The sequence below is a fragment of the Bos taurus genome, chromosome 3, assembly GCF_002263795.3.
Source record: "Bos taurus isolate L1 Dominette 01449 registration number 42190680 breed Hereford chromosome 3, ARS-UCD2.0, whole genome shotgun sequence".
In the NCBI taxonomy this organism is placed as follows: Eukaryota; Metazoa; Chordata; class Mammalia; order Artiodactyla; family Bovidae; genus Bos; species Bos taurus.
Window position 1 is genome coordinate 21524565 of NC_037330.1, and position 24614 is coordinate 21549178.

General features: G+C 41.1%; 3 protein-coding genes across 5 annotated transcripts in view; 2 read left to right on the forward strand and 1 right to left on the reverse strand.

The window, feature by feature from the left end:
- PIAS3 (protein inhibitor of activated STAT 3) overlaps positions 1-8065 on the forward strand; it is a 27555-nt gene extending 19490 nt beyond the window's left edge. Inside the window, exon 15 of the transcript XR_009493798.1 lies at positions 7763-8065. The gene's annotated coding sequence lies outside the window, so the exon portion shown is untranslated. The remainder of the gene's footprint in view (positions 1-7762) is intronic.
- The window catches only part of POLR3C (RNA polymerase III subunit C), a 13199-nt gene extending 4785 nt beyond the window's left edge, over positions 1-8414 (reverse strand). The window contains 8 exon segments of the mRNA NM_001038511.1: positions 192-272; positions 2170-2262; positions 2393-2497; positions 4465-4553; positions 5614-5799; positions 5910-6165; positions 6772-6938; positions 7924-8414. Of these exon segments, the coding sequence (NP_001033600.1) occupies positions 192-272; positions 2170-2262; positions 2393-2497; positions 4465-4553; positions 5614-5799; positions 5910-6165; positions 6772-6918 (957 nt within the window). The 5' untranslated portion in view covers positions 6919-6938; positions 7924-8414.
- RNF115 (ring finger protein 115) overlaps positions 8335-24614 on the forward strand; it is a 75991-nt gene continuing 59711 nt past the window's right edge. The window contains 1 exon segment of one of the 3 annotated variants that reach the window (NM_001076308.1): positions 8335-8521. In NM_001076308.1, coding sequence (NP_001069776.1) covers positions 8420-8521 — 102 coding nt within the window. In that variant the 5' untranslated portion in view covers positions 8335-8419. 3 annotated transcript variants of the gene reach the window in all.

The window sequence follows — 24614 nt, forward strand, 5'->3', positions numbered from 1 at the left end:
GATTCTGTTTCCAGAAGAGCAAATCTGGTTGAGTTGGTAGGAGGAAGCTCTCCCATCAGGCGATGGTAGAGAAATTGTCTGAGCTGGCTAGGTAGAGAATGAAGCTGCAGAAGACTGCTACTAGTTATCAGTGGCAGAAATTAATCCTAAACACAATAGAAAAAAGAAAAAAGAAAAAAAAAAAGACTTACTGGATCATCTGCCAGCAGAGTGAGATACTGATCAAGAACTTGCTTAGAGATGTTATAGCCAACAGGTAGGGATCTGAAGATCTATGGAGCAAAAAGACACAGTGAAAATGAGTTTGGGAACTTAGAACTGGTGACATTGCTGAAATAAAGATGTTTTAACTTTAGATATCACAAGTATAAAAATGTCCCAAAGCACAGCAGCATTGTCGGTAAGAGTAAAAACTGGAAAGAATTCACATGTCCAATAGTAAGGAGTTCATTAAAATACAGTATAGCATGGCCACATTAAGTGGAATGTGATATGGCCATTATAAAGAATGAGATAGATCATGAAAAGGAAGTTTATATATACTGTCATATGAGAGAAGCAAGTTTAGAACAGTTTGCAGAGTATAATCCCTTTTAAAATTTTTGTTAAAAAATATACATATACCTACATTTAAGTGAGACTATATATAAGAAGTCTGAATAAAGATATGTATCAAAATACTGACAAAGATCTCGGGTTGGGATTATGCAAAACTACATATGTATTTAAACTAGAGTATGTTACATACAAGAAGCACAGATCGTAAGGATTCAGTTTGATGAGTGTTGATAATTTTATATACCCATGTAACTGCCATCTACAAGATACAGCACTTGCCTGCCATTTCTGAAAGTTTGGGGAACTACCACTTTGAAAAACTATATATTTCTAGGGACTTTCCTGGTGGTCCGGTGGCTGAGACTCTGTGCTCCCAAAGCAGGGTGCCCACGTTTGATCCCTGGTCAGGGAACTAGATCCCACATGCTGTGACTAAGAGTGTGCATGCTGCAGTGAAAGATCCTGCATGCTGCAACAGAGATCAAAGATCCCACCTGTAGCAACTAAGACCTGGTGCAGCTAAACAAAGAAATCTTAAAGAAGAACTATAGATCTCTAAAAACAGGTCATATAATTATTTTTGTCATTGGAAAAACATTTGTATTTAAATTTTTGTTACAGAATAACTTAAAAAAATTTAAACACTGTAAAAATACAACTATATTTAATATGAATAAATATTGGTATGGTTAAAAAGTAACAATATAAAGTATTTGATATATTAAATATTTTTTATTCAAAACTTAATAAAACATTAAAAAATTAAAATATATATAATATACTGAAAAAACAAATACAAGCAGCCAAATAATATCCTGAGCACTAAGGCTCAGATTCTAAGCAGTGAATACTTAGAACAATTAAGAGTAATCTGTACCATATATATATATACAACAAAATACTACTCAGCCATGGATTAACCTAGAGGTTATCACAATAAGTAGAGTAAATCAGAAAGAGAAAGACAAATACTACACAGTATCATTTATATGTGGAATCTAAAATATGACACAAATGAACTTATCTACAAAAAAGAAACAGACTTACAGAGAATGGACTTGTAGTTGCCAAGAGGGAGGTGGGTAGGGGAGGGTTTGGATTGGGAGTTTGGGATAAGCAGATGCAAACTATTACATATAGAATGAATGAACAACAAGGTTTGCTGTATAGCACAGGGAACTATATTCAATATCCTGTGATAAACCAATAAGGAAAAGAACATGAAAAAGCAAAGAATGTGTGTGTGTGTGTGTATATATATATATAGATATAGATATAGATATAGATATAAAACTGAACCACTTTGCTGTATAGCAGAAATTAATGCAACATTGTAAATCAACTGTACTTCAATAAAATATATTCAAAATGAAAAAAAAAAAGAATTACTTGTACTTTGACTAAAACAGTGGTGTAGGGTTTTAAAGGTTGAATTCCCAAGAGACCAAATATTTCAGTACCTACCACCTGGGGCTAATCACTGTCCCATCTCAAAAGGCAAAAACCCTTTCTTTCAAGGTCCAGACCTTAACCTAATCCCAGGCTCTACGTATAATAATTATAACATCCAAGAGTCTGTCAGAAAACTAGTATAAGAAGCATGAAGCTCACCTCGTTGGAAGACAATGGCTGGGTGAAGGGGGCACCAGAGGGAGTGGTGACCTCACTCATCCGGAGCATGGTCCTCACGATCTCACTACTGGTCTAGGTTTGAACAGTGAACTGGAATTCAGAATTCATTCTGCTGTGTGGGCTCTGGCTATATGCCAGTGGCCACATCTGGTAAACAGTGTAATGTTCCTGATAGCCACTGTCCCACCCACTTAGATATCACCTGGTCCATCCTGTTGGCAACTGCGCTGACAATGGCTTGGTCACGGAAGTGCTGGTGGAATCTGTCAAGGTTGGCCTGCCAATAAATCCCATCATCTGGAATGGGCTGAGGAGAAAAGTATTAGAAAGAAACATTTAGATACAATGAAGTTTTCTAGGGAGGAGTTTGGATTTCACTGTTCCTTTTCCTATACAGTAGTGACTAAATTGGTTGGAGAAAAAAACCATTCAATTGTGTGGATTTAGTGAAGTGAAGGTTGCTCAGTTGTGTCTGACTCTATACAGTCCATGGAATTCTCCAGGCCAGAATACTGCAGTGGGTAGCCTTTCCCTTCTCCAGGGGATCTTCCCAACCCAGGGATCAAACCCAAGTCTCCCACATTGCAGGCAGATTCTTTACCAGCAGAGCCTCAAGGGAAGCCCAATCGGAGGTCTACTTTTCTTTATCCTGTCATTACCTTATTTTAGGCTCTAATGTTGACTCACTTGAATGACTGTAAGTAGCCTCCTAACTTTCATTTTTTTTTAATGAACACTATAAAAGAGGATAGTTTGGTTTTCTGTTTTTAATCTTTTTCTTTTTGCACTGTTCTCCCTGTTTCTCATAGAGCTGTGCTTTTCCAGCTTTTGGGGTACAGTCCCCTTGAAGAATCTGAAAAAAGCTATGAGTACTCTATAGGAAAATGTACATATGAACAAGTACAGGTAGACTCTCTGAAATGCATCCATGAAGTTGTACAAATTATGAACCACTGTACTATTGTAACATTTCTAAAACTTAAATCTAGCTACTTCATTCACCTAAAATTCATCAACTCCCCCTTATCTTCAGGGTGAAGTGTAAACCTCTTAGTCGATCAAAAAATATTTATTGATGTTAGGCTAGTATTCCAGGTACCAGGGTCAAGATATTGTCTTCAAAGAGTTATAGTCTATTGGGAGTGCAAATAATACATAATTTTATCTACCTTTAAATGCTGTGAAGATGAAATGGGAAAATGTGGTAGAGAATGGAATAGAGAGTGGGCAATGGGGCTCGAGCTCTTAAAAAACAGCATTTGAACTGAGATCGGAATGATGAAAAAGAGGCAACTACATGAAGATCTTGAAGCAGAAGAAATCCTAGGGATGAAAGCCAAAAGACTAGAAAAAGCAAGTATGACATATTTGAGGGACGGAAGGAAGAGCTGAGATTAGAGAGCCTTGTCCCCAGCAGATCATGCAAAGACTTAGTTTATGTAAGGGATAATAATCCATGGTCAAGATCTGGATTTCTTCTAAGAGTAATGGGAAGTTATTAAAAGAGTCAAAAATCAGTGATGGGTTTTTTTTTTAAAAGAACAATTTAGCAAGTCATTTTGGCTCTTATGCAGGTATGAATGTAGGAAGGGAGACCACTTAGGAGAGCGCTGGTGAAATCTTGACTACAGTGATAGTGGTGTGGACTAAGGTGACTGGGAATGGTAAGAAACAGTCAGATTTGAATTGATTTTAGAAATTGGGTTGACAGGTTTTACTGTGAGGTCAGATGGCTCCCAGGACTTTGGTCTAAGCAAATGGTATCCTAGGTAGTTGGTCTTGGTGATGTTCCTAAGATGAGGAAAGCTTAGGAGGGAGTAGATAGCTAGGAATGAGAAATCAATTACTCTGTTTTAGTCATACTACTTTTGGGATGCTTATTAGACATCTTTATAGGGATGCTGAGAAGGCATTTGAAGGTAAGAGCTCAGGTCTACACATATCTTTCTAGACTCATTTGTGGCCACTTATCCCTGTGGGTCTCTACAGTCCAGCCACAGTGATCAATTTAAACTTTTTCTAGGCCCTTTATTTGTGCATAAGCCACTACCTCTGTCCAATGAGGTTAAGCCTCAGAAGGGAGACAGTAATGGACAGTATAGAGACAGTAATGGAGTGCCCTCTTTGTTAGTCTGTCCCTGGCCAACATTTGATCAAGTTCATAATCCCACTACTTCTCAACCCAAGAACCTTGAAGCTCTTCAGGGCTTGGTATCTCAGTGCTCTTCCTGGCTAGCCTCAGGGTGAGGACTCCAAGTCCAGAAGCATCATTACCTCTTTGTTATCTGTGGTCTGTTTTGGTCTCTTGGCCTTGGGCTCCCCAGTAGCATCTTCGTCAGACGATCTCCTCCTTTTACCTTTCCCTGCCAAACAGAACAGGCGCACTGATAGGCTACATCTCCTATGATGACAGGAAATTGTGGAAGGTGACAGGTGTCGCTATCCCAAAGACCTCTGTAGTGGCCTCTAGGCAAGAGATGTTGAGGAGACGGAGGAACTACAAGAAATTAAGTTAATGATGAAGTCATCTGAAACTCAACGTGTTCAAAAAGAAACTCATAGTCTCTCTCCCTCAAATTGCTCCTGTTCCAAGGCTTCCTTTCACAGTGAATGGTACGCTCATCCTTCCATGTACGCCAGCCAGGTGTCATTCTTGATTTGTTTTCCTCATCCCTTCTATGCCTAATTATTCACTGGTTTGTCTACATTTACCTTTGCCCCCTCCTTTCTGCAGACAGAAACATATTTTTAAAATGCAAATTAGATGATGTTACTTCCTCTAAAATCCTTTAGTAGTTTTCCTTCACATCTACGATAAAGAACAAGTGCTCTATGAGATCTTGCATGATCTATTCCCTGCCTATCTCTCTAACCTTATCGTATGGCTCTTTTTCCTTTGCTCTCTATGCTTTAACTACACTGATCTTCTTTTAATTCCTCAAATATACTTTTTTTTCTCTCACTACATACAATTCCTTTTGCCAAAAATGCGTATCCTCTGTACCTCTTCACACCTTACCTCACTGACTGGCTCCTACTTCTGCTTAAAATCTTGGTTCAAATGCCATTTTCTCAAAGAAGCATGTGCCCTAAACTCCCAGGTAAATCTGGTCCCCTGTTATATATTTTCATAACACTCCTCACACTTTTCATACTTTCTCTTCACAGTACTAATCACAGTTTGTTAGTTATATATCCATGAGACTATCTGATTAATGTAAGCTTCCTATACTAGACTCAAGCTCCATAAGGGCAGGGACTATAATGTTTTTTTCATCACTTTATACCACAGTATCTGGCATAGAGCAAATCCTTGGTAATTGCTTCATTGATTAAGCCATTCATTTAACAATCACTATGAAACTTTCATGAAAGAATCGACAATCAGGGCAAGTCACAGATCTCGGGGTCAAAATTCCTTACCTATCAAGCTCAGTTTAGGAACCAGGTACATGTCCTTTTCACTGACGACAAGAGTGGGGGCAGGTGGTGGTGGCCCAGTATCTGAATTCTCAGTGGCAGGCACCAAGGGGCAACGCTGCACAAAGTGTGTGTCCACTAGTCGCACAAATGTGTTTGATACCTCAGCATAGTCCATGGTCTTGCCATCTGTATGACAGGAGGAAACAGGCGAATGAGACGGCCTCAGGTAGCTAAGGGTTCACTCCTGCATCCAGTCAACCTATGCTTTTGTTAACAGCTGTGGATACAGTACTGACCCTCCATAGTCTCTGTGAGCCTATCTGCTACTTTCTTCACGACAGCTGACATTGTCATTTTGCCATTCAACAACAGCTCCTCAACAATGAGCTCTCCAGTGTCACTGTACAGTGTTTTGGCGGTATAGATGTACCGGGGATACCTAAGCATTCGCAACACCCGGTTGCACTGGGCTTCATACTCCACCACTCCACGTTTGTGCACTTGATATGTCACCAAGTTGTGCTGGATGAGGACACAAAGGGCTTTTTTAACCTAGAGAGGATACAAAAGAAAGAGAAGAAAAGTCTGAAGATGCAGTTCATTATTGCTGGCAAGTTTTGTCTAACAGTTTCCTAAACATCAAGAGACAGCTGCAAATTGCTCCCTCTCTCCACTGGAATAGTTAGTAAGAATCGAATGTCAGTGGAAAAAATGAGGACGATTCCTTACTATGATGTTCATATTTCCTCCAATCTTTATCTTTCAAAGTACAGTTTACTTCCCCTCTATTATTCTAATTCCTAAAATGTAGTACTGAGATTAATAGACTCATTACGAATAAATGAAGTATGGGACAGGAGGAGCAAAGATTTGCCTAAGAAGCCACAAGGAGCCAGAACACTTTGAGAAGCAGAACCCTGGGCCCTATGTCTCATTCTCTCTCTCCTCTCAAATAACACCCTTCTGATCCTAGGGCAGACTTTGCTCTTTTCCATTTTGTGGGATTATCCAGTCTCTTACTCATGTCTGACTCTTTGCAACTCTATGGACTGCAGCACACGAGGCTCCTCTGTCCTTGTGGGGCAGGCAGTAACAATATTCAAGGGTAGGTAAAAGAAATTAATGAAATGAAAGCAAATTGATGTGATCCAAACATACCTGATCCAGTGATGTTCCTGTGTCATGGGCAATAACTCTTAGGGGCTGGCTGCCAGTTCTGATTAGGTGGACTCCAATTTTTTCTACAATCTCTCCAAAATGCTCTTGCAGCAACAAAGAACACAGTTTAATTTCTGCTTGAGTCATTACGCTGAGGAGTCTCAGAGCTAGGAAAAAAATAAAAGACAGTATGACAGGAAGTTTTTCTTTTATTTTGGGAGCAGAATTGCTGAATGTAAATTCATGTTCTTTCTAGATGTCAATGTGACAGTAGATATACCAAAAGCCTTAAAATCTTGCATATCTTTGACGTAATTCTTTTGTTTTGGCTATTCTGTTCCAAGGGAATGATAAAAATATGTCACATTAGAATACTGATATTCTAGGAACCTAGTAAGTGATTATTTCAATAAATTATGGTATATGCGTACAATGGAATTCTATGTCAACATTCACAATACAGTATGTATTAGTGTAGAAAATTATTCATTAAGTGAAAGATGAAGGTTACAAAGCAAAATGTAGAGGAAAGTTCAATTATTGTGAAAACCCCCCCACATGCATGCATCAAAAAAGAAGACTGGAAACCTAGGTATATGAGATTTATCTTTATGGGTTCATATATGATTCTAATTTTCTTGAAAGATTGGGTGTAGATGGTTTTGCGATCTATCACAGACCTTAGATTCTATACTTCATTGTTTCACTCCTATTGGGAGTGAACAGGCAATGACAACTTTGCAAAGTAAGTCAGGAGATAAATGATAGCTTCTCAACAGGGTGTTTCAGATAGAGATGAAGTATGTTGTTAGCAGGGCAGTATTTAATTTTGAAATTTCGATTTCTTGACTAAGTAGACACAAAAAGAAACAGACATGGTTGACTATATAATCAGAAGTGCTATCAAACACTGGTTTGTTCATTTATTTCTCTCAATCCCTCAGAAGCCAACCAAGAGTATGCCTTTCAGCTTCACTATTTCCATCCACAGGTCTTTGGGGACACATCCCCAGACCCTCTGCCATCCTCGAAAAGGATTTCTAGGGAGCCTGGCTCCTGGCTCTTCACCCCCTTCCCGCTGGTTCCGGTTCCAGAGTGGATCCCCGGGTCCAGAGACAGGGCCGCCTCGTTCAGACCGCATTTTCCACTAACCTCTGGGTCAATGCAACGTAACGCCGCCGAGCTCCCCACAACTGCTTTGTGAGGTTCCCGCTGGCCGCCCGGGCAGAGGGGGAGCCCAAGGTCCTTTCGCGCAGGAGCACGGCCACCGACGAGGACCGGCGAAGAGGAAAAACGTGTGCCGATCTGCCCCAGCGTTTCGGTGGTTTCCGGAGGCGCTCTTTCCTTCTTCTCGCTGGGAGTTTGGAGGACCGGCGAGGGGCTGTTTGAGAAGCCGGCCGGCGGGCGGCGGCGGGCGGACTCCTTCCTGCGCCTCTTTAGTTCTGGGAGGCGGGCCGCGGGGTCAGCAGCCGCGCCACCGCCTCTGTGGGCCGGGCGGACTCACGTGACTCGCGCGGGCTCTGGAGAGGCTGGCAGCACTGAGGAAGCGGCGGCGGCGGCGGCAGAGGAGGCGACAGCAGCCGGGAGCCAGCGGCCTGGCGAAAGACCGGCCGGCTGCCCTCTCGGACAGCCGTGGCGAAAGAGAAAAATGGCGGAGGCTTCGGCGGCCGGGGCCGGCGCGGGCTCTGCGGTTGCCGCGCACCGGTTTTTCTGCCACTTTTGCAAGGGCGAGGTCAGCCCCAAACTACCGGTAAGAACCTGGTTCCTCTGCGCTCGGGCATTGGGCCGGATTCCTCTCCCAGATAGCCTGGAGTGGGGGTTAAGCTTCCCACACAACCCCGATTCACCTGACATCGGTCTCTCAAGTACCCTGCTGCCCGGGCGTCTCGGCCCAGGCTCCGCAATTCTCGCTCGGATGTTCCACCTGCCCCTCACTTTCTCTCCCCTCTTGACCAGCTCCTCCCATCCCCCTCCCCCCGCGGTCCATTTTTAATTTTTTTGGCCTTCTTTAGCAAGTTCTCTTCTGACACGTCGTCCCCTGTTTTCATGCACTCTTCTTCATCTTGTCTCCTTCCCACGATGACCTCTCTTTTCCTGCATTCGATATTCTTTCCGCTGTTGCCTCTCACCTTTATTCCTTTTCCACTTTTTACCAGATCCTCCCCCTTCCCTCTCCTTATTAAAGCAGAATAACGGATTGCTGAGAATTGTCCTTATTCGGTCGTCCCTAGGAAAGGAAGGAAGAAAACACGGAGAGAAAAAGAGGGTTGGAAGGTAACTGGGATGGAGAGGGGGCTTTTGCTCTTCAGGGGTTTCCAATATTCTTCTGAAAGTGAAAACAGCAGTGTGCTAATGACTTGCAGACTGCCTCCGCTCCCTACCACTATTGAAGGAAATGGCTTTAGGAAGAAGGCAGAACATATTGTTTCAACTTGCTTATTTTGATTGTCATGCTGCCAGTGTCTTTAGCACCACCTGCCTTACTCACCCTTCCTCCTCTGGTTCTCTCTCTCTTCGCTTAATAAAAAAGATCTAGGACAGAATGCTGGGGACTGCATCATCTAATGTAAAATTGGTTTTCACTACTCTCTGCCAGATTTTGTTAGTCCCTAGAGAGGTAGTGCTATGGCTGTGAAAAAAAGTGCTTCTGCAGCAAGCTCGCCCGCTAAACACCCAAACCACACAGGCTTTTTTGGCTTGGGCTATATCTACCACAGGGAGACCCACCAGGATGAATGTTAATCCTGCCTTTGGCCAGTCATCTTTAGCTAGTTAGGATTGTTTTTCTCCTTAGAAGTATCAGTATTCAGCCTTAAGTCAGGGTTCCTAACAACTTCCCTCAGTGTTTACAGCGTCTCTGATAAAATCTGTAAGAAAGCCTACTAAAGTGTGTCTGTGTATCTTATTTCTTGGAAACACCAATGGAGGCCAGGGAAAAAGTGCCTAAAGGTATATAGCCTTTTTGCCTAAAGGTTGTGCTTTTTCAGGCTCTTATAGCATTTTCTTTCTTCACTATTTGCCCCACTCCCAATTTTGTAGTCATAGTTTCATCTACATGCTGTTTTAGTTTTGCTGCTTTTTGGCTGTGTCTAATTTTTGCCATACTGCTCCTTACTGCTAATCTCGATCTATCTATCTCAACTTTGTGTGTTTTGATTTGGATCCTCTCAGATAAGACAAATTTCTTTTAGAAAGGAGATATGAAGAAATGAGGGGGAAATCGTGAAGGGAATTTTATTTTTTATTTTTTTCCTGGAGAAGTTTAAAAACATGTATACCTCCCATATACAGGGGAGATGCCAGGGAAAACTGAAATCTCTCCCTGAAATGACTGTAAAGCCATCCCTAGAAACAGAAGACTTTGGGGAAGAGGGGAAACCAGTTTTGGCAGATTATCATGCAAACAACGGTAAACAAGCATGATTGTTTGCAGATTTAAATCAGGACTTCTCCACTGATAAGAATTGAGATTTCATTATCCTTCTATTTCTGGTGCAAAGAGGGACAAACCCTTACAAATGGAGATTTCTCTGTTGTAAGTATTCTTCACAAAAGGGCAATGGCTACTCAGTTTTTTTTGAGATTTTAGAATGAAAATATTATTCAGTGGTATTGTTAGGTTTCAAAAAAGTCTTCATTCTAGAAGTGAATAATGATTTACGAATTTTCTTTTTTTTATTAAAAATGATTCCCTGTTTACAGTGAAAATGGTTTTAGTAAAATTTAGTGAATACTAAACTTGGATTTTATTTTTAAATTAATTAATTTTTTTGGAGAAGGAAACAGTGGCTTTATTACTTTACCAGGCAAAGGGGGATAGTAGGCTAGTGCCTCAAGAACTGTGCCGTCCTCCCTGGCGAGTTGTTGTTCAGTCACTAAGTCCTGTCGACTGTTTGCGACCCTGTGGACTGCAGCACTCCAGGCTTCCCTGTCTTTCACCATTTCCTGGAGTTTGCGCAAATTCAGGTCCATTGAGTCAGTGATGCCATCCTACCATCTCATGCTCTGTTGCCCCCTTCTCATCTTGCCCTCAGTTTTTCCTTGCATCAGGGTCTTTTCCAGTGAGTTGGCTGTTTTCATCAGGTGGCCAAAGTATTGGAGTGTCAGTTTCAGCATCAGTCTTTTCCAAGGATATTCAGGGTGATTTCCTTTAGGATTGACTGGTTTGATCTTGCTGTCCACGGGGTTCTAGAGTCTTCTCTAGCACCACAGTTTGAAAGCATCAGTTCTTCTCTTAGCCTTCTTTATGGTCCAACTCTCACATCCGTACATGACTACTGGGAAAACCATAGCTTTAATCATATGGACCTTTGTCGGCAAAGTGATTTCTCTGCTTTTTAATAACACTATGTTTTTCTTCCATATTAAAGACGGAAGTCTTTCTTCTGTCACAGCTTTTCTTCTAAGGAGCAACCGTCTATTAATTTCATGGCTGAAGTCACCATCTGTAGTGATTTTGGAGCCCAAGAAAATAAAGTCTGTCACTGTTTCCATTTTTTCCCCATCTATTTGCCATGAAATGATGGGACTGGATGCCTTGATCTTCGTTTTTTGAATGTTGAGTTTCAAGCCAGCTTTTTCCCTGGTGAGTAGGGAGAGGTTATGTAGTTGCTGCTGCTGCTGAGTCGCTTCAGTTGTGTCCGACTTTGTGCGACCCCATAGACAGCAGCCCAGCAGGCTCCCCAGTCCCTGGGATTCTCCAGGCAAGAACACTGGAGTGGGTTGCCATTTCCTTCTCCAATGCATGAAAGTGAAAAGTGAAAGTGAAGTTGCTCAGTCGTGTCCAACTCTTCGTGACCGCATGGACTGCAGTCTACCAGGCTCCTCCGTCCATGGGATTTTCCAGACAAGAGTACTGGGGTGGGGTGCCATTGCCTTCTCTGTTATATAGTTAGGCAGGGGTATATGATAAGGATCAAGGCAGTAACAGTCTTGCATTCTTCTGCTTGGCATCAAGCTGAGAGTGAACAGAGAAGGGTCCAGAGGCCTATAAACAAGTGCATCCAGGAAGCCACTGATAGCGTAAGAGGAAAGGAGAGGCAGATCACTTAGGCTGGGGTCTGAGTCAGGGAAGGTTTCTTGGAGGCATTCCAGCCTAGAAGAATTAAGACAAGTGGACAGAGATGGGTCAGTATATTCCAAGTGGCCAGCATGATTGGCGCTTAGGCAAAAGCAGAGTGATTCATGCGCTCTATCCTTCTTCAGGTCTGCTTCCTCTTGCCAATTTTCCTCTGATTGGCATTGGGTGAACTGAGCCTTACAGCTGTCTTCTTTGCCGGCCCCAGATGAGTTAGGGAGGGGGAGGGTGAGTCCTCCTCTAAACTTGGATTTTAAAATAAAGGATTTTGATTATATGGTCTGAAGCCCTAGTATTTCAAGTTTATATTAAATATCATTGGGTAAATTGGTATTGTATTTTTTTGATCATCAGATGACAGAGGAAATACTGCCTCACCTGTCTATCCATTGAGAGACACTGTGAAGCCAAGACTAATGGAGTTAAGTATGGAACACTGAGAGATGCCCCTGAGGGGTGACTGGGTGGTGCCACAGAGGACTGTGTCATGCAACTGTACTCCATACTATCCTCTCCCATTTTTAAATCAAGGTCAGGGAATATTACCTTATGAGATTAAATTCTGTAGAGTCATTGAACAGGTGAGATAAATCATGCAGAGTAAACAACTTTTAGTATTGATGAAACTAGGGTGGTTCCTAAGTGTTTTATAGAGATCAGAGTATCCAAACCCAGAGAGACCAGTCTCATTAAGGACTGCAAGTGTATTACTCACCTCTGAGGCTTTGCCTGAAGAAAGTAGCCAACTTCTCTCCCTCTTCCGTCTCTGTATTATATCACCTTTGGACTAATAAAATGTCATCCTTATCAATAAATAATATTACCTAATTTGTTTGTTTACCAGGTACTATACAGATCATTGTTATTGTGCTATACTTGTAATGACTCTAATACAGGAAAACTTTCTAATCACCCCGTAAGAGAAGCTAAAAAGTAGGCTTCTTAAAGACTGTGATTCTTAAAACTCTTAAGTTCCCTGTCCTTGCTTTTTATTTTTTTTAAATTTACTTATTTATTTTTGGTTGCAATGGTCTTTGTTGCTGTGTGTGGGCATTCTCTAGTTGTGGTGAGCAGGGCCTACTCTTCGTTGGGGTGCATGGGCTTCTCATTGTGGTGGCTTGTTGCAGAGCACAGGCTCTAGGCGCATGGGCCTGGTAGTAGTGGCCCAGGGGCTCAGTACTTGTGGCGAATGGACTTTTGTTGCTCTGTGACATGGAATTTTCTTGGACCAGGGATCCAAACCGTGTCCCCTGCCTTGACAGGCAAATTCCTATCCACTGTACCACCAGGGAAGTCAGACCTAGAGTTTTAAAAGTGCATGATTCTTAGGAAGATCCTAGAATGGTGTCTTAAGTAGTATTAGTAGTTTTGTTGAACTGGAGGAAGGAATTAGTGATTTGAGCTGGATTTTATAGGTTTTAATTATTTAGATTTCTTAAATTCTGCTGTTGGTGACTTACCATCTAAAAAGTCTGCTTGATTATCTAGCGTCTTTCTGTGCTTTATAGCAGTTGCTTATTAAATGTCTCTTGAAATATTCTGAGTTGAATTGTTGTTTAGCTGCTAAGTTGTGTCTGACTCTTTTGTGACCCCACAGACTATAGCCTGCCAGGTTCCTCTGTCCATGGGATTTCCCAGGCAAGAATACTGACTTGGGTTGCCATTTCCTTCTCAAGGGGATCTTCCTGACCCAGGGATCGAACCTGCATCTTCTGCATTGGCAGGCAGATTCTTTACTGCTGAACCACCAGGAAGCAAGCCCTTGAGTTGAATACCCAATAGTTCTTTTTAAAAAGTAGTGGTGTTAATGGTATGAGATCTTTATCTAAAAGGCTTCGGTGGAACAAAATGCAGGCGCTGCCATGCAAAGTTTGAACATAACACTGTCAGTAATTATAGTCCCTGCAAGGAGCTAGAAGAAAGACATATGTGTTCTTATGGGTAGAAGGCTAGTTCTAGTCTTGAAATTCTGCTGATAAATTGACTTTTATGTATATCTTGGGGAAATCTTGGGATTTTTTTTTCGATATGAGGAAGAACAAAAACCTTAAAGTTAAACTCACCACAGGTGAAATTCCTTATATTTTTAAGGGGAAGTAACACTTTTTGGTTGCTAATACTTTTTGTTTCTCTATGTTGACTTGGCTTTTTATGACCTTTGCTTACATTAAGGGAGAGGATGCTGAGGTCTCTCAGACAGCCATCATATCAGAAGAGGAAAAACCATGTGGATTGTTTCTTATTCTCTCTAGTCAGATTGGAAGGGTCTGAGAATAAGAAGCCTGTGAATGCTGACTTCTTTTCATCTCTCCACAGCTTAATGTTGATTATTAAAGGATATAATGTAGAGCAGTGGTTCTCAACTGGGGGCAGTTTTGCTTTTTAGGAGGGAATTTGGCAATGTCTGTAGGTCTTTTCTACAGCAGGATTGTTGTCACAACTGCGGGAAAGGGAGGGTTGTTGCTGGCATCTAGTGGATAGAGGCTAGGGATGCTGCTAAACCTGCTTCAGTGAACAGGACAACCCCCACAGCAAAACGTTATTGGGCCCAAAATGTTAAGAGCACTGTGGTTCAGGAACCCAGGTGTAGAAGGATAAAAGGATAGTCATTGTCTTGTGTCACTGGTGCTGAAGGTTTTGTCCTGGGGTAGCTTTGATTTCTAATTTTGGAATCCTGTTGAGAATTTTCAGTGAGATAAAGTTGAGATAATTTTAACCAAAGCCCTGATGGGAGGGATTGTTTAGAAGGTAGTTAAGAGGCATTCTATTATAGCAGTATCTCTTGGGGTCGCTTTCTCTCCTTGTGGTTACTGAGACCAGAGGAATTGGATCACGCCTCTCAAGTTACACACTGTGGGGCAACTTCTAAAAGTATCCAGATTTTTTTTCTCAGTTGGAAATTAATTGAAGTAGTAACACAACATGTAACTTAGTAAGACATCTGGAAATTCCAGTTTGAAAACAAAGTAGAAAGCAGACACCAAGTCTAACTTTTAGTTTTTCTATAGCTCATCTTTGCATTAATTAAGCATTACTTTCTCTGTTTCTCTTAATGTTCTTTAAAGTTTTCATGAGCTTAGGAGATTTTGTGCTTAAAATTTTAGTTTCCCCAAACTCTTGGTCGAGTTGGTGAACTGAAGTTATCAAGCCTTGTTCTAATACTGTTTGTTCATGGGGTTGAAGTTGAGTCATCTGACCCTCTCAGTTTGTCTTGGTGTATCCCACTGTAAAATAATACTGAGGTGTGCCTATTGAAAGCTTGAGTGGGCATTCAGAGAAATGGGGATATGTAATCTTTGATTGAAAGGTTGTGTAGGAATGAGCAGTCCTTATTTGTAGAGAAATAAGGCCTTTACCATAGCAGAAACATTTTAGGTGGTTCTTATAGTTTCACATAAAGAAGTTTAGGTTAGATTCTGAAAGATTTTTTTGAAATCTTTTTTTTTTTTTTTTAAGTTCAGTTGTTATTTCGGAGTTCCTTAGAGATATACAGATACATGTATAATAAATAGAAGTGACTGGTGATTTTAAACCAGGCACACTTTTCTTGTATGTTAAATAGATTGCCCAGCCTCCTTGATGAGTTCAACAGGTATCACAGGAAGTAGGCAAGGTATCCTATATTCACCTACTTGCCACTCACTTTGATGCTGTGCAGATCTGAACCTAAACTACTGTCATTTTGATTGCTGATATAGTGTGAAAACTATAATTGTACATTTACTTTTTGTTTAATAACATGTAAAAGGTAAACTCAGCAAATTAGCTTTTACTGCTGTTTTTAGTTTGCGTATTTATGATTTAGAAGTGTTTGGAAGTAATATTCACAAATAAGAATAATGAAAGTGTTTAATTCCCTAAATTTTTCAACCTTATTTTGCTGATCATTAAAATTATTGGCTTATTATTATTCTGTGCCAAATGTAGGTGCTAATTCAGTTAGGGAGACTTGTTTTAATAATATACTGGCATTTTGGTTCTTTTTTATTTGTTTTTGAAATGGAAAATTTTATTTGGGCTAAACTGAGGATTTTAACCCTGGAACAGCCTCTTAGAAAGCTTTGAGAACTGTTCCTTGCTAGCATTTTGTTTTAGCGTACAATCTGTATTCGATGAGCAGATTCAGAGTTCCCAAGGTTTTAATAAGGTTAGCAATGTAACATTGGTCTTTTTCATCTTGCAACACTAGTGCTATAAAAGGATTCCAGAAATCTGTTACTGAGTGTGAATTAGCTCTGAACTGAAGTATTAAGTGATTGTCCCCGTGGCTGTTATTCAGGAAGAAAACCAGTTTACAAAAACAAAAATCCACCATCAGGCCACAGTTTTTTAGTATTATACAAAGATACCTATACAATTTAAATATTTGGAGAGCTGTGATTGAGTTCCAGGCCATTAGAACTGCCTTTATTTATGGTCTTATTCCCTAAGAATAGTAACATTCACAACCTTCATCATTTTGTTCCTTCATTCCAGACCTGAAAGGTTGACATTATCAGGGATTCCAAACAGGAATGTATAATCAACCAACTTTCTTTGGTTCATTGTGTAACAAGGCAGAAAATCAGGTCAGGAGACAAAGTGTTACTTGATATAATTTGATCAGGTGGACAAGAAGCCAGATTTTCTAAGGAAAAAAAAAATGACTAAACTACAAGAATTATCAGAGATAAAGTTAACACAGTGTAGCCAGAAAGGGTTTAGTTATAGTGTTCTTTGCTTGCTTACAGTAAAGGCAGCAAGAAGGGGAACAACTCAGTGGCATAGATATAAAATGGTAAACGATCCTAAAAGTTTGCCCTTAGTTCTATCATGTACCACCATAATCTGAGGGAAAAGTTTGTCTTACATTCAGTTTAAGCTGATAGACTCTTCTTACTTAAACTGACAACCTTCATTCATTCAGCAATTATATTCTAAGCTCTACATTCTAAGCATTGTGCAGAAAGAAAAGCATACTTGGTGGGGAAAGAAAAATAACCTGGGATTAAAAGTCACTGAAATCATGTACAAAGTTTATGTTCTAATAATAAAATTCCACTTAGGGAAGTAAAGACATATAAAACAAACTTCTGTGAATATCCTAATCTTAAGTATGGTGGTTGTTCAGTTGTTAGGTTGTGTTCTCTTTCACAGCCCCATGGACTGTAGCCAGCAAGGCTTCTCTGTCCATGGGATTTCTGAGGCAGGAATACTGGAGTGGTTGCCATTTCCTTCTTGAGGGGATCTTCCCGACCCAGGGATAAAACTGGCATCTCCTGCTTGGCAGGTGGATTCTTTACCACTGAGCCACCTGGGAAGCCCCCAGATCTTCAGTATTAACCTCAATATAAGAATTGAATGAATGAGACTTCTTGTTTGCCTGAAGGAGAGTTAGAGGAGACAAGTAAATGAAGACAACATCTGTGTTCTAGTTTTATAGATGGAGAAACAGGTCTTCCCAAAGACCATGAACTGGTGGAACTGGGAATAGAATCCAGAAGTTCTGTTACCGACCTGGGTCTGTGGACTCATTAAAATTGGTAAGAGGCCAGATGAGAAGTTCAGGAAAGGCTTTATTGGGACTTGCACTTCAAGTAAGAAACAGATGCCCTTGTTCGTCTTCTGAGGTGAGGTGAGCTAGTGGTTCCTTAAATGAGGTAAGGGTAGGGGTGGATGGGTGGCTTGGGCAGGAAGCATAGTTTAGGTGGTCTGCCCACCTCAGGTGATGCTGTGTGCAGGTACCATGTGCTTTTGTTCCCAACACCACCTACATCTCCGAAAAGTCAGTTTGTGGCCTTTTTGTATCTTACTGTTCATAATTGCCCCAACTGCGTGTTTATGGAATTACTTCTCAGTTCAGTCGCTTAGTCGTGTCTGACTCTTTGCGACCCCATGGACTGCATGCAGCATGCCAGGCCTTCCTGTCCATCACCAACTCCCAGAGCTTGCTCAAACTCCTGTCCATCGAGTCGGTGATGCCATCCAACCATCTCATCCTCTGTCGTCCCCTCCTCCTCCTGCCTTCAATCTTTCCTCACATCATGCTCTTTTCCAAAGAGTCAGTTCTTCGAATTAGGTGGCCAAAGTAGTGGAGCTTCAGTTTCAGCACCAGTCCTTCCAATGAATATTCAGGACTGATTTTCTTTAGGATTGACTGGTTGGATCTCCTTGCAGTCCAAGGGACTCTCAAGAGTCTTTGCCAACTCCACAGTTCAAAAGCATCAATTCTTCAGTGCTCAGCTTTCTTCATAGTCCAACTCTCACATCCATACATGACTGCTGGAAAAACCATAGCTTTGACGAGACAGACCTTTGTCAGCAAAGTAATGTCTCTGCTTTTAATATGCTGTCTAGGTTGGTCATAGCTTTCCTTCCAAGGAGTAAGTGTCTTTTAATTTCATGGCTGCAGTCACCATCTGCAGTGATTTTGGAGCCTAAGAAAATAAAGTCTCCCACTGTTTCCATTGTTTCCCTATCTATTTGCCATGAAGTGATGGGACCGGATGCCATGATGATAATTTTTTGAATGTTGAGTTTTAAGCCAGCTTTTTCACTCTCCTCTTTCACTTTCATCGAGAGGCTCTTCAGTTCCTCTTCACTTTCTGCCATAAGGGTGGTGTCATCTGCATATCTGAGGTTATTGATATCTCTCCCGGCAATCTTGATTCCAGCTTGTGCTTCATCTAGGCCGGTATTTCACGTGATGATTTCTGCATATAAGTTAAGTAAACAGGGTGACAGTATACAGCCTTGACATACTCCTTTCCCAATTTGGAACCAGTCTGTTGTTCCATGTCCAGTTCTAACTGTTGCTTCTTGCCCTGCATAAAGATTTCTCAGGAGACAGGTAAGGTGGTCTGGTATTCCCATCTCTTGAAAAATTTTCCACAGTTTGTTGTGATCCACACAGTCAAAGGCTTTGATGTAATCAATAAAACAGATGTTTTTCTGAAACTCTTGCTTTTAGTTCCTTAGTTTGTCCAGGTGCAAGCACTCCAGTAAAGGGTCCCAAGTCTCAGCCTATTTCAGATCTATTAACTTTGTTTTGGGGTTCACTTGATGCAAAAACAAGACCGGGAGCTGACTGTGGCTCAGATCATGAACTCCTTATTGCCAAATGCAGACTTAAATTGAAGAAAGTAGGGAAAACCACTAGACCATTCAGGTATGACCTAAATGAAATCCCTTATGATTATACAGTGGAAGTGAGAAATAGATTTAAGGGACTATATCTGATAGACAGAGTGCTGATGAACTATGGATGGAGGTTCGTGACATTGTACAGGAGACAGGGATCAAGACCATCCCCATGGAAAAGAAATGCAAAAAAGCAAAATGGCTGTCTGAGGAGGCCTTATAAATAGCTGTGAAAAGAAGAGAAGCGAAAAGCAAAGGAGAAAAGGAAAGATATAAGCATCTGAATGCAGAGTTCCAAAGAATAGCAAGGAGAGATAAGAAAGCCTTCCTCAGCAATCAATGCAAAGAAATAGAGGAAAACAACAGAGTGGGAAAGACTAGAGATCTCTTCAAGAAAGTTAGAGCTACCAAGGGAACATTTCAAGCAAAGATGGGCTCGATAAAGGACAGAAATGGTATGGACCTAACAGAAGCAGAGATATTAAGAGGTGGCAAGAATACACAGAAGAACTGTACAAAAAAGGTCTTCATGACCCAGATAGTCATGATGCTGTGATCACTCACCTAGAGCCAGACATCCTGGAATGTGAAGTCAAGTGGGCCTTAGAAAGCATCACTACGAACAAAGCTAGTGGAGGTGATGGAATTCCAGTTGAGCTATTTCAAATCCTGAAAGATGATGCTGTGAAAGTGCTGCACTCAATATGCCAGCAAATTTGGAAAACTCAGCAGTGGCCACAGGACTGGAAAAGGTCAGTTTTCATTCTAATCCCAAAGAAAGGCAATGCCAAAGAATGCTCAAACTACCGCACAATTGCACTCATCTCACACGCTAGTAAAGTAATGCTCAAAATTCTCCAAGCCAGGCTTCAGCAATACATGAACCATGGACTTCCAGGTGTTCAAGCTGGTTTTAGAAAAGGCAGAGGAACCAGAGATCAGGTTGCCAACATCCTCTGGATCATGGAAAAAGCAAGAGAGTTCCAGAAAAACATCTATTTCTGCTTTATTGACTATGCCAACGCCTTTGACTGTGTGGATCACAATAAACTGTAGAAAATTCTGAAAGAGATGGGAATACCAGACCACCTGACCTGCTTCTTGAGAAACCTATATGCAGGTCAGGAAGCAACAGTTAGAACTGGACATGGAACAACAGACTGGTTCCAAATAGGAAAAGGAGTACGTCAAGGCTGTATATTGTCACCCTGCTTATTTAACTTTTATGCAGAGTACATCATGAGAAACGCTGGACTGGAAGAAGTACAAGCTGGAATCAAGATTGCCGGGAGAAATATCAGTAACCTCAGATATGCAGATGACACCACTCTTATGGCAGAAAGCCAAGAGGAACTGAAAAGTCTCTTGATGAAAGTGAAAGAGGAGAGTGAAACAGTTGGCTTAAAGCTCAACAATCAGAAAACTAAGATCATGGAATCTGGTCCCATCACTTCATGGGAAATAGATGGGGAAACAGTGGAAACAGTGTCAGACTTTATTTTTGGGGGCTCCAAAATCACTGCAGATGGTGACTGCAGCCATGAAATTAAAAGACACTTGCTCCTTGGAAGAAAAGCTATGACCAACCTAGACAGCATATTAAAAAGCAGAGACATTACTTTGCCAACAAAGGTCCGTCTCGTCAAAGCTATGGTTTTTCCAGCAGTCATGTATGGATGTGAGAGTTGGACTGTGAAGAAAGCTGAGCACTGAAGAATTGATGCTTTTGAACTGTGATGTTGGAGAAGACTCTTGAGAGTCCCTTGGACTGCAAGGAGATCCAACCAAGTCCATCCTAAAGAAGATCAGTCCTGGGTGTTCTTTGGAAGGACTGATGCTGAAGCTGAAACTCCAACACTTTGGCCACTTAATGTGAAGAGTTGACTCATTGGAAGACCCTGATGCTGAGAGGGATTGGGGGCAGGAGGAGAAGGGGACAACAGAGGATGAGATGGCTGGATGGCATCACCAACTCGATGGACGTGAGTTAGAGTGAACTCCGGGAGTTGGTGATGGACAGGGAGGCCTGGCGTGCCGCGATTCATGGGGTCGCAAAGAGTCGGACACCACTGAACGACTGAACTGAACTGATGCTTTCAAACGGCAGAAAGTGTAACCTGGTTTGTAAAAGAATAATCATAGGAGATTATAGAAAACTTAAGGGCTTCCCTGGTAGTTCAGCTGGTAAAGAATCCGCCTGCTGTTCAGGAGACCCCATTTTCATTCCTGGGTTGGGAAGATCCGCTGGAGGAGGGAGAGGCTATCCACTCCAGTATTCTTGGGCTTTCCTGGTGGCTCAGATGGTAAAGAATGTGCCTGCAATGCGGGAGACCTGGGTTTGATCCCTGGGTTGGGAAGATCCTCTGTAGAAGGGAATGGCTATCGACTCCAGTATTCTGGCCTGAAGAATTCCACGGACTATATATAGTACATGGGGTCGCAGAGTCAGACATGACTGAGTGACTTTCACTTTCTCTATGAGAAAAGCAGTGTGGTTGATGTTAGAGATATAAGTTGACATGAAGTTCATGGTGTGGTGGGTTCTAGCCTAGGCAGAAACTGTGGTGTGTTTCAAACAGTTTGTGTTCCTAATCCTTCTAATTAGGATTTTCTGAATAATTTGCCTTGTGATACTCTAGAAAATATGACGGAGAAGGTGATGGCACCCCACTCCAGTACTCTTGCCTGGAAAATGCCATGGATGGAGGAACCTGGTAGGCTGCAGTCCATGTGGTTGCGAAGAGTTGGATATGACTGAGCGACTTCACCTTCACTTTTCACTTTCATGCATGGAGAAGGAAATAGCAACCCACACCAGTGTTCTTGCCTGGAGAATCCCAGGGACCGGGGAGCCTGGTGGGCTGCTGTCTATGGGTTACACAGAGTCAGACACGACTGAAGCTACTTAGCAGCAGCAGCAGCAGCAGAGAATATGAACAATAGAACATGACTGACTTAATATTGTGATCTTAGATTTGGATTCTGTCAAATGACATGGAAATTAGGCTTTTCTTTTAGCTAAAAAAGAATTTTCTATGTGAACACATAGAAAAACAAAGTGTAGAAGTAGAAAATAAATAGTAAGTTTTTATATTATATTTCATATTATGAATAAACATTGGATATAAATTTATATAAAGTTAAAGGGTATATAAATTTCACAGTATGGGATTTAATATGAGTCTTGGCTTGTAGGTTATTGTTTTACCAAGACCTCATATTTTGTGATGTTAGCCTATGAAATAGAAGGAAAATAAAACAATGCATTAAAACCATCCATTCCCCCTAAAAACCACACACACAAAAAGAAAAAGCCCAAAAGTTTTTTCACTTACATTCTGAGTGCTTTGTGTCTGCTAGGACTATTCTTCTCAGTGAGTAAACATCAGGGCTAAGCTGCACTTAAGGAGTTGTCCCTGATTCAGAGTGTTAATGGTGAAAAATACTTCTCCTTGTGGATATTTTTAGATGAAACAGGCAGTGGATCATCCAAAGTAGTTCATTCAAGTGTACCTGCTACTGAGTGTCTTCATTGGAGTTGCATATAGTAAATGTTCAGACCCTGCAGGAAAGCAGTTTAGTTTGAAGACATGCAGTGCCAGACCTATAGTGAGCCTTTAATTCACTTTTATCCTTGCTTTTGCCCTCCCCTCGGAAACCTATTATGCTTAAAATTTAAAACTCTGTAATCTGGATATATCAGGATGATATACTAAGACCAAGGCTTGGGTGTGGGAGGAGTGTAGAGTCAGAGACTATGTTTGGTTCTTGTTTGATCTTCTTACAAATTCTCCTTAATTCATGGATGTTCCCCCAGAGTGAACTTAATGTTACCTCTGAAAAAAAATTAGGAAAAATTAAAATGCCAAGTTAGCCATCTTTAGAAATGACCCAAGAGATAAATACTTAAAATCTAGTCTGGTTGTAATCTCAGTGTAGGGCAGGACTAAATTGTGATTGTAAGTAAGAAAATACAGCCAAGTAATTGTATTATATTCTAACAGGAGAAAGAATGTATCTGTTAGAAGAAGGTGTGGAAATTGTAGATCAGCTGTGAAAGAATAGAAAAAAGAGTCAGAGGCGAACATATGCTGTTTTCTTCCTGCCCAGAGGGAGAAGAAACACAGATCATTGATTTTGAGAATCTGGTTTATGCTGATAGTGGAAATGGATATATTAGGGTATCTTAGCCTGATGACACAGGTGATTATAATATGGAATAGCTACAATAGCTATATTATATGTCTAATGTGGCAGTCATTGAATTAGGTAATTTGCAAACAGTGTAACCTTTATAATAATACAACTAATAGAGATTTGAGTTTAGAATTCAGTTCTGTGATTCCTCTACTCATGTGTCTTTCCTCTATTCAGGTAGAATTATTTATTGAGGAAGACTGTGCTGAATAGTAAAAGTAAATGAGCCACTCTGTAACTCTTTTCGTTGAAATTAAATTGACATTCTGGTTTTTATATGCATGGCCTCTGAATTTGGTTTTATGTGAATCTTCCTCTTAAGAGACAGGTCTTCTCTGTGTGCTAGATTAAATTTCTGATCTTGTAAGATAGAAGGTTTCAGACCCTGGATTGTATGTTCATCAGGGTAATGCTCTCCTGTTAAGGGAAGGAGGGGTCTGGAAGGTTGCTGAATCTCCCAAGTCCTCATTTGGCCTTGACGTAAACTTTTCCATTCAATCATCAGCAAATTATAGTTCCTATTCCTTTCTTTAAAAGAGTAATTATTGTCAATCAGTGAGGTATAATGAAAAGAATATGGGGTTTTGAATTCAAAAAAGACCAGGATTCAAAACTCTTCATCCCTTGGTCAATATTCTGGTTTTCTGTTACTGCCTAAAAAGTCACCCCAAACTTTAGTGACTTGAAACAGTGTTATCTTTCATGTTCCTATGGATTTATAGAGTTCAGCTGGCCAGTTCTCACTTGAGATCTTTCATCTGTTTGTAGTCCACAAAACTGGAGGGAGCCGTCTGAAGGCCCTACTGGGATGGACCTCCAAGGTAGTTTTTCTCTCTTACAGTCCAGTCCTTCTCTGATGTCTCAGTGCTCATCTATGTGACTTCTCTGTCCAGCAGAGTTGTTGTTTAATTGCTAAGTCATGTCTGACTCTTTGTGACCCCACTGACTGCAGCATGTCGGGCTTCCCTGTCGTTCACTATCTCTCGGAGTTTGCTAAACTCATGTCTGTTGAGTTGATGATGCCATCCAACCATCTCATCTTCTGTTGCCCCCTTCTCCTCCTGCTCTCAGTCTTTCTCCGCATCAGGGGCTTTTCCAGTGAGTCGACTCTTTGCTTCAGGTGGCCAAAGCAATTGGAGCTTCAGCATCAGTCCTTGCAATGAATATTCAGGGTTGATTTCCATTAGGATTGACCGGTTTGATCTCCTTGCTGTCCAAGGGACTCTCAAGAGTCTTCTCCAGGACCGTAATGCAAAAGCATCAATTCTTTGGCACTCAACTTTATGGTCCAGCTCTTATATCCTTATATGATTACTGAAAAAACCATAGCTTTGACTATGGTTTCGGCAAAGTTACTGTCTCTGCTTTTTAATATGCTGTCTAGGTTTGTCATAGCTTTTCTTCCAAGGAGCTGGTATCTTTTAATTTCTTGGCTGCAGTCATTGATTGG